The sequence below is a fragment of the Aythya ferina genome (assembly GCF_964211825.1).
Source record: "Aythya ferina genome assembly, chromosome: 14".
NCBI lineage: Eukaryota > Metazoa > Chordata > Aves > Anseriformes > Anatidae > Aythya > Aythya ferina.
The window spans coordinates 11619370-11629201 of record NC_140312.1 but is presented as its reverse complement, the minus strand read 5'-3'; the positions used below and the strand labels follow the sequence as shown (position 1 = coordinate 11629201).

General features: G+C 53.5%; 1 protein-coding gene across 2 annotated transcripts in view; it reads left to right on the top strand.

Annotated features, from left to right (window-relative positions):
* Positions 1-273: 273 nt before the first annotated feature.
* The window catches only part of UBE2D2 (ubiquitin conjugating enzyme E2 D2), a 28692-nt gene continuing 19133 nt past the window's right edge, over positions 274-9832 (top strand). Inside the window, exon 1 of one of the 2 annotated variants that reach the window (XM_084536181.1) lies at positions 274-463. Coding sequence is in view for 1 of the 2 variants with exons in the window: in XM_084536180.1 (XP_084392306.1) it covers positions 440-463 (24 nt within the window). In the remaining variant the exon portion in view is untranslated. The remainder of the gene's footprint in view (positions 464-9832) is intronic. The other variant, XM_084536180.1, reaches the window with a different exon arrangement.

The window sequence follows — 9832 nt, the reverse complement described above, 5'->3', positions numbered from 1 at the left end:
TTGCGGGGAGGGGGGGGGGGGGGAAACAAGGCGAGCGCGGCGGAGTGATACGCGGCGGAGGGCGCTGTGAGGGCTTGAGGCCGGCGGGCGCCAGCGCATAAAGCGCGCGCGGAGGGATGCGGTAGCGCTGCGGCTCCAGGCTCCGCCGGGCAGCGCGCGCCAGGCCCGCGGCCCCCTGCCCGCCTCCGCCGCCGCCCCCCCCCGCAACGGGGGCCGCCTCCCCCCTTCCCTCATCCCCCCCCTTTTCCCTTTTTTTTTTTTTTTTTCCTTTCCACTCCCGTCCCTCCTCCCCTTCCCGGTCCGGCCCCGCGCTGCTGCCGCCGCCTCCGCGCCGCTCCTCCTCCTCCTCCTCCCCTCCCCTCCCCCTCGGAAAATAGTCCCCGCGGGCCGCCCCCTCCCCGCCCGCCCGCGCGCCCCTCCTCGCCGCCTCGCGCACACAATGGCGCTGAAGAGAATCCACAAGGTAAGGCCCGGCCGCCGCCGTCCTCGCCGCCGCCTCCTTTTACGTAACCCGGCCGCCCCGCCGGGGCTGCGGGGGGCAGCGGGGCGGGGGCGGCTCCGTGCGGGGCCGGGGGAGGCCCAGCGGGGCCTGCGCCCCCCCCACACCCCCCCTTCCTCACCGCCTCCCCCCCCACGGGGCTGGGCCCTGTGAGGAGCCGCCGCTTCCCACCCCCCCCCCCTTCACTCCCGGCCTCCTCCTCCTCCTCCTCGGCCCGGCCCCACCGCGGCAACGTGGCCCCGGGGAGCCCGGGCCGGGCCTGGAGGGGCCGCTAGGGGGCGTGGGGCCGGCCCCGGGCCTCCCCCCACAACCCCCCCCCCCCCCCAAGGGGCCGCGACCGAGGCCGGGCACCGGCAGCGCCCCGCTGGGGGAGGCCGGAGGGGCCCTGTGGGGCCTGGAAGCAAAGGGGGGGGCTCCCGGGGCCGGGCAGAGCTCGGTGTGGGGCTGTGGGGTTGTTCCCGGGCTGATCTCCGCCGTGAGGCACCGGGGCCGCTGTCAGGAAGCGCCCCGAGGAGCCTTCCCCTGCCTGGGCTCGCCTCACGAAGGCTGCACCATCACTGCCTTGTAAAGCTGGGCCTCTGCATCCTTCCCCCTCAGAAATATCAGAGCTGGGAGTTCGGGACCCGCACGCAGGGTTCGGATGTGGAAGCCGGTCCTCCCACAGGGCTGCTGGTCTGAATTACGGACTGGATCTAATGCGTGTTTAGAACCAGATGTGAAGCTGCTACCTGCTATTGGAGCTCGGCTTGCCTGTTCTGATAAGTGGCATCAGGCCTGGACTGCGTTTTAATGTCTTTGTTCTGATCGTAGGTTGTCGTGAAGTTCTTGGGAAGCTTCATGGGTCGTACTGGTCAATTTAAACCTAGGATGAAGAGGAAAGCTGAAGAGTTTGAAGGATTGCATGTGCTTGTGGAATGGGCAGGCCTTGAAGGAGAAGGCCTCGGAGTGTAATTTTAGTTACTGAAACTTCCAGATCAGCACACAGTACCGTGTTACATAAGCAGGCTGTTTTCTCCTTTAGGATCAATTGTACACAAGATTTGGTCACTGATTTTGTTGGTGCTTAATTCAGATCAGTTTTCACGCTGTGTTATTTCCACAGCACATCTGTGGACATGCAGGTACCCCGGAAGACCGCCCCTCTTTGGGAGCGGGTTATTTGCCTGCCAGCAGCGTGTGCCTGGGGGACACCGGTGAATGCTAGGACAATAAAGGTGGTGGCTGGGGTTGGAGGGGACACCCACAATGCAGGGCTCTTATGGGGACGCTGCATCTTCTGTAGGATAATTTGTAAAGCAGGCAAAGCTACTTTCTCTTTCACGTTTGCTTTGGTTCAGGTTTCTCAGAGTTCTGTTTCTAGCAGAAGAGAAACTGCACGTGTTGGGCCTTGGGTAACTCATGGCTTGACTGTTACTCACTGGTTACTCACGGGCTGATTGTTCATGCTGCTTCTCAGAGGTGAAGAATCCTGAGGCATGATGGGGACTGCGTTAGGGTACAGGATGCTGCAAAGCCTTGGGAAGTGGCGTGATGTGGAGGGATTGCTGGAGCAGCAGCATGTATGGAGCTCAACAAAGTACTGAGCGCTCCAGGAGAGGAAGGACGGTGGCTGTGGGGGTGATAGGGCTGTAGGCAAGAATCTCCAGCAAAGCGTGCGAAGGGATATAAAGCCCCTCATTCCATCTGTCCAGGTGCTTTGAAAGTTATATGGGAATTCAGGTGCAGATGGGAAAGCAATCCTTTAATTTGAGTTACTGGGGCTGTCGCCCACAGTTAGGTCAGTGATAAGCACTGGTGGTTTGCACTTCAGCTGTTTTAAACCCCATGGAGGGTGTTTGTATCACCTGGCTTTTGTTCTGGGCTCTGGGAAAAGTGGAGGTGTTCCCTGTGGGCTGACCATCCCTGTCAGGACGACCAGGGGAGCAGCAAACTGCTGACCTTTGCTGTACCTTGTGGCAGGACCAAAAGGCTGCAGAGTGTGGGTTGAGTAGAAATAATCCCAGTGGGCTTGAGTACAAAGGAGCAATGGAAAGAAGGGGAAGCTGCTGCTTAGGCGTTTTGGGGAGGGTATTATCAGCCTTGGTGTATCAGTGTTCAGCTCTCATCCTGCTGCTGGCTTTTGTGCTAGGCGACTTGTGTTCATTGGGTTTATTGTCCACCACGGGCTGTGAGGTTTTCTCCAAAGTTTTTATGTCCTTGGATAACGTCAGCTTCAAAAATGAGCAGGAAACCCCAGGACTAAGCCTCTGGCACGGTGTGAATGACGTTACCTGAAGCGGTGTCCTGCACCTTGAGCTCCTCTGGGCTGGAGGAGGCAGCACCAAAAGCTGCCTCCAGGCTTGTTCCCCCTGGGAAGCGGTGCAAGAACCCCTGCAGTCAGTGCCAGCTGGGGCTCTGGGGCTGTTCTTGGGGTTGTTTGGGGACTCGAGCTGGCGTAGCGCCTCTGCACGAGGAAGCAGGTGCTGTTTTTGGAGCAGATGCTCCTGAGGAACTCTCTCTTGGACAGCCCCCTGTCAAATTGTGGTGTTCACTGCGGTCTCGCAGGCAGCAGCGCTCTGAATTTTCACTTAGGTGCGTGCTGGCCTGTGGATCTGAAACTTGAACTCCTGCCTTGGGAGAACCCTTCAGCTTTGGACGGGTCGGGCTGCTTGCAGCCACGCTGCCCAGAGTGGCCCTGAAGCCTGGGGATAACAATTGCCTGCAACAACTTCATCGCTATTTTTAGATCTATAACAATGATGAATTTTATCATTGTTATCTCTTAGAAGAAATACAGTGTGAAGACATCCAGAGGCAGGGTAGGAGTGATACTGGGTGGCTGTATGAATGGCTTTGATTTTAAGGCTTGAACCAAAGCACTTTGGGTGCTTATCTAGGAAATACTGATCTATCCCCGAGGAAGTGGGGTGCTGTTTGGAATTGCTTGGAAGGGGAAGGCAAGTAAAAGGTTATTTTTTTTTTAGTTTATGGATTCCCTCATATGAACTGCTCGATAGACCTCATGGTGAGGGAGAAGGGGGAACCAGAAGCTGTGCTTGAGCTCCGCTGAGGTATTTTCTTACTGTAAGGAGCGGTGGCTTCCTGCCTGTTCTGTGGGGCTCTCCATGTAAACCGTGCTGCTCTGTGGGGCACAGCCCTGCTCTGTAGCAATGCCCCTGAGACAGCGGGCTTCCCACGGCCCGGAGCTGCTGGAACTCTTAAAACGTTGCAGTGTAACTTCTGCCAAAATGAGTGTCACTGGTGGAGGAGTTGCTGTAGGTTTACTGGATAACCGAACGATGTTAGTGCTAACCCAGCTGTACGCACGCTACCTGTGTTGAGCAGAGCTCCTTATTTCTGTGCTACAGAAACAGTGAAAGCAGCTCGTGGGAGCGCCTTGCTCCTTCTCTTGGAGCTTCTTGCTGTGTGCATGGACCTGCCAGTGCAGCCCATCTGTCCGGCACACGCTGGTTGAGCTGCTAGCTGGGCTTTTTTGGTGTTTGGTTTCCACAGCAGGAGGAAGCCGTACGTTGCTTCGGTTTCCTTGCTGCCCAGGCTTTAGAAAACAAAGATGAAAGGTGGCTGATGGTTATACCAGAACTTGTTCATAACACTGATCTTGGCTAACTCTGTATTCCATTAAATTTGGCTGTTCTTATGCCACTCAGTTAACTGCTTGTCTTCCGATGCTTGAGTCCTGTAAGAAGTCAAGAAGGTCAACGGATCTAGGCTGTGTCAAGCACTGGAAAAGCAGATTCTGTCCAATGGAAAGGATGAGAATCCTTCTGAAGGTTAAAATGTTTCTGTTACTGGGGGGAAGTAGCCTTAGACTGGCAGAGATTCTGGAATCACAACGGTCTCACAGAAGAAGAGAACACCTGTGGAATCCGTGACGTGACCTTGGTGCGTGCACGTGAGCACCGCCTCGTACAGCGGCCCCGCTTGGCGAGCACTGACTGGAGTTGTGTGAAGTGCCGTGGTGTGGGCTTTTAGACCTTTGTGTTAGGCAAACGTGGGGCCTGCTGGCCTGAGGAGCGTGCAGCAGGCTTGGGGGAGACTTGCAGACATCAGGAGCTGTGCAGGTAGCTGGCAGCTGGGCTCCTGCTGCTCCTGCTCTTGAGGTAAGGCAGAGTGCTATCGATTTGTCACTGGCCCTGCTGATGTGTTCCTTGGCAGTGCTCTATTGAAAGCTGCTAACAACTCATGGCGAAGTGGTTCAAAGTTAGTTTTTGGTTAGATAAATCCCCATTTCACAGCGCAGTCCTAGGCTGCCTGTCACAGAAGGATTCAGGGGCTTCCGGTGAAGAATCTTGCTGAAGTCAGATTAAAAGCTTATTTTACTGTCAGCTTGCTGCTGTAAGTGAAAGCAAGGCTTATAATCAAACTAATGATGTGGTCTCTGAGTAAATGAGAGTTTTTGAAAACAGCTCAAACTGGAGTAAAGGGGAAGGACCGGGGAGCACAAGCCATAAGGGCTTTGGTTAATCTTTGACTGCTTGTGGTCATTTCTAACGCGTTGGAGTGTATCTGGGGAATTGTACCCCGTATTAAGGCTTATTACAATTTCTGGAACTAACTGCCACAGGACAGTGGTTTTCTTCTCCCTTGGATGGCTTCTTGGTGCTGCTGGTTATGTTGGTTATTCTTCCTGGAGACTCTTATCAGCAGTAGCTTCAAATCCTTTAAACCAGTCTCATCTTTGGACTGGAGTTTCTTTGGCCAAGCACACAGCGGATGAGGGTCCAGGGAGCGTGGGGCTCGCTGTCTGGAGCAGTGAATCGGAATGCCTGTAGCAAATGTCTCTGGAGTTTAAAATGAAAACTTGAAACCAGTGTGGGGTTAAACTCAAAGACCAAAACTGAAACGTTTTCTGTTTTGATAGCTTGTTGAAAAACTTGGTGTGCTGTTTGTGGAGTCCTTGGTCAAGCTGCAGCTGAAATGCAGTGCACCAGCTGCTGGGAGATGGACTAACAGCAGGAGGGGGCAGCAGCGACTCTGGGGATCTGAGGGGGACTTGTGGCACTGCTTTCCAGTGTGCCCCGAGTCCTTGTTGGCAGCTGATGCTCTTCAGCAGCACAGCAAGGGAGTGCAGCTAAAACGTGCTGCATCTTCTCTAAAATACACTCCTGGAACCCCGAAGTGGGGTTACGCTTTTGGGGAACTTAAAATGAGCTGCGTGAATGTCAGTGAGTTTTGTAGCTTGATTGGGATTCCTGGTTCGCAGATGTAGTTTATACGACTTGGCCTTTGGGAAAGTTACCTCGAGCCTTGCTTTGCATTGCACCGTGACTCCAATTCCTCCCCCTTGCCAAGGAAGTAATTAATACTTTTAAGATGGATCACGGTAATGGCAGGATCCTCAGCGATGGGCCTGGCTCCCAGGGCCCTCTCCTGAAGGGAGATGTGAGCTCGCTTTGCTCTTAGAGAGGCAGCCTCCTGGGAGCTGGAAACCTCCACTGAAACTTCATCTAAAGGCTGCCTCATTCCTTGCTTTTAAGTTCCCAAAGCAAAACCTTCTGCATGAGCTTAAGAACAAGGCAATGCGTTGGCTGATAAGCAGCTCCAGCTTTCTTCAGATGCAGGTTTAAAATCAGTGCTGTCAAGGTCAGGCTTGATCCCTGCCTAAAAAGCCTTCCTGGGTTACTGGGAAGCAGACCAGGCCTTGCTGCTTGGAGTCTGCTGTGTGGTAACGATTGGCCTGGAGATGATACCAGGCCAACTGGATCCTACGTGTGTTAAGAGTTGGTTTTACCTGGGCTCCAGGGTTGTCTGTGCTGAGTTAAGCCAGCCGTTCCTCAGTCTCCTTCATTAACACCTAGAAACAAAGCCTCCAGTAGGCCTGGTGCTAGCAGCAGCTCGGGAACAGCCCAAAAAACTTCGGAAAGGCAGAGGAACCTCAGGGCTGGGTGCAGAAGCGTGGCGGTACGGTGCGGCAGTGCACGCCTGCCACTTGTATGTGGGTGAGTGCAGCTGGGTGCAGCTCCTGTTCTTACACCTGGCTCTGAATGTTGGGTTAGTGATCAGTGGAAGCCTGCTGGTGAGCAGGCAGCTGGGGAGAACGGCGTGTTAAAGGGGGCAGGGACAGGCCCACACGGACATCGGGAGGCTCAGCAAGGCCGAGGGTGAGGTGCTGCTCCTGGACTGGGGCAGCCCAAGCCGCAGGTGGAGTGATGCTGGCCAGAGAGCAGCCCTGCAGGGACGGGTGTGGGGATCCCACTGGGTGGGTGCTTGAGTGGGTGCTCGAGGCCTGGAAAGCTGCCCGTGTGCTGGGCTGCATCAACAGCAGGGAGAGGACGGGGACTGTTCTGCTCTGCTCCTCTCCTCAGCTCCCGCAGCATGAGGGGTGGTTTTAAACTACAGGAGGGTAGGTTTAGATTAGATCCAAGGAGGAAATTCTTTGCTCTGAGGATGATGAGGCACTGGCACAGGCTGCCCAGAGAAGCTGTGGATGCCCCATCCCTGGAGGTGCTCAAGGCCAGGCTGGATGGGGTTTGAGCAGCCTGGGCTGAGGGAGGTGTCCCTGCCCATGGCAAGGGGTTTAGAGCTGGATTTTCTTTAAGGTCCCTTCCACCCCCAAACCGTTCTAACCTCCTCGGTGTTGAGAGGCATCTGGCTATATGATCTGTGAAGCTTGTCTGAGTTTGTAGGGTGGAATATGGAGTGCTGCTTTAGGTGAAAGCTGCATCACGGATGCAAACGGTAGGAGTAGTCACCGTGAGCTTCCTGTTCCCAGCGTGGTGCTGTACACAGCTTCAAAACCCAAAGTATTCCTTCTACCTGGAACTGCAGGTTGAGGTGAAAGAGGTGGCATTTTGGTGAGAAAGAAGGCTACTGCTCACTGAACTTTGTGTTCTGCATCACTTGTGAGACTTTCCTTCAGCGGTGGCACATGAGGTGTGCTGTTACACCGCTGTGTTGGGGTGGTGCTGCTGGTGTAGGGTGTAGGATGGGCATCAGAGCACTGCTGCCTGGTGAATTCCACCAGCCAGCAGGTGGACGCTCAAGCTCCAGCTTCTGCAGCTTTTTCCCCTGCCCCGGAGGGGAAAGTGTGTGCTGGGCTCTGAAACATAATCACTGGTGGACTGATCCTACATGACAGACGTGCACTCCTGCAGTGGTATTTCCTCTAAACGTGGTATTGTTGCGTTGTATTTATGCATGAAATGGGAGTGAAGAGGATGAAGACCAGTGTGGAGAGGATCAGGAGTTTTCTGATGGACGTGTTTGGAGTTCTGAGTAGTAGAGCACTGAGTTGTCTTCTATGGGAGATGAGAGTTGAGAGCATTTGGAAGAGGGCTGTACTCTGTGCAGGCAGTGCAGAGTAGGTGTATTCCTGTCTTTTAAGTTCCTCTGCCCGTACTGCTGAACTTGTGCATGCAGAGAGCCACTTCCCTCTGGTAGCAGTGATGAGACTGATGAGTGTGTGCCCTGTATGTGCCCAGGGAGGTGTCAAGCTGTAACTGGCTGCCCAGAGTGACTGCTTAATAATGTTGAAGCAGAGCACAGCACAGCTCACTGTTCTGAGGGGCACTGCATTTTTAAGACCACTTCTACCTGCAATAGTTCGTTGTCCTGCACGCAGTTCTGTAGGAGGAATGGGGTTCTGTGCCTTGTGGTGGTGCTCAGCATCTGCAGTGCCCCAGACTTCAGACAGGTGCCCAGTGGGTGGTGTGAAGCGTGGTGATGGGGAACGAGTGCCTTGCTGATGCTCGCAGGAAGCAAGGAGGGAACCGTCACCGGACTAAAACTGGTTGCTCCAAGCTGACTTGTGTGACTGGCAGCTTGGAAGAGGAAAGCCCTTCAGCAGCTGGTGTTTGGAGACGCTCTGCACCTTCAGGAGTGGAGCAGCTCAGTGTCTTTTCCTGTGCAAGTCCACGTGGAGCCATGAGGTGAGAGAGCAACCTTTGCTTAGGTCAGTTGTCTGTGGTGTCAGGTCAGGAGGCTTTCAGCTGGGCTTTTTGTAACCTGGGAGTCACAGACAGAAAACCAAACTCATGTTCTTTACAGCAGCTGCAATGCGTGAAGCTTTGCATCTCGGCTGTGAGGCCTCTGGGGGCTTGCACACTGAGGGGAAGATCCCAGAGGTTCACTTGTTTGGTGTAAGGCAACTTTCTCCTCCTGTAGCAAAAGATTTGATTAGTGGTGGACTCCAAGTTCAGGGGCAACAGGAGCTGGAACTCCAGGACATCATCAGTTTGATACTCAGAGCCAGTCTAAGTCCTTTTTCTGCAATTGGTTTGCCTTGATCAGTGTCCTTAAGAGTTTTGTCTGTCAAGAGATTCAGGTAAGTAGCTACCTGAGTGCACGGTGGAGAAGTGATGCAGACTGCTGGTCTGCAGGCTGTGAGGTGAAAAGCTGAGCGCACAGCAGGCCAGGGATAGCACGGGAGTGTTTCCTGAATGCTGGATTTAGTTCCCATAATAGTTGTCTGGTGCTTATTTTTAGCTTTTTACACTGAAGTTTGTTTTTGTGCTGGCTAGCAGGCTCAGGACCATCATGCTGCCCTTTCACAGTCCCAGGGATCAAGTTAGTGGCTGAGGTGGAAACAGGCAAGTTTGATTTCAGGGTTTTACTCTACTTCTACTTGCTGCTAGATGTCTACTTCCTGAGCAGCTTGCTCGTGTGAGTTACTGGTGGCAGCATGGACTCTCTGATCTCAGCTGAAATTCGGCTTTAAGCTGAAGTTTGGTATAGTTCAGAACAGAGGCGTTTTACTTGTTCACACAGCCAGAGATTGAGACTCAGGATAGTCAAATCTTCCTCTGAAGAAATCCTGACATGGGCACATTAAAAAAAAAAAAAAGTTCATTTCCATTCATAGACTAAAACTGTTTACCAGAGGTCGTGTTTTATTGTTTAACCACCCCTATCCGCTGGTGTGTGGACTTTGAGGTGAAACAACCAGGTTGTTCAAGTTTTGTATGCTGCAAAAGCTACTTTAGGCTTGAAAAGGTAAACTAGATCACTAGAGCTGGATCAGCTTGGGAGCTGTTACAGTATAAGCCCTAAAATAGGGCTGGTACTGAGAGTTACTGGGTTGGAGCCACCTCGTCTCTGACCTAGACACAGTGGAAAACATTATTCCTTGGTAATGTTTAGGGTTTCTTATGCTTTCTTCTCAATGAAGACAAAGCCAACCTGATAAGCCACGTGATTTAATAAGCATTGATGTGACTGTGAGTGTGTGGAAACCTAGGAGAGGTGATGGGTGCATGTGCCAGGTATTTTATTTTAAATAAAATTGGCTATCTGGGCCACTAGCTCTGAGTTCAGTGAGGTTACCACTCCTGTTGTCTCAGAAAACTCAGTGATGTGAGCATCATGTTCATGAGCAGGACTTCTGTGAAGAGCATG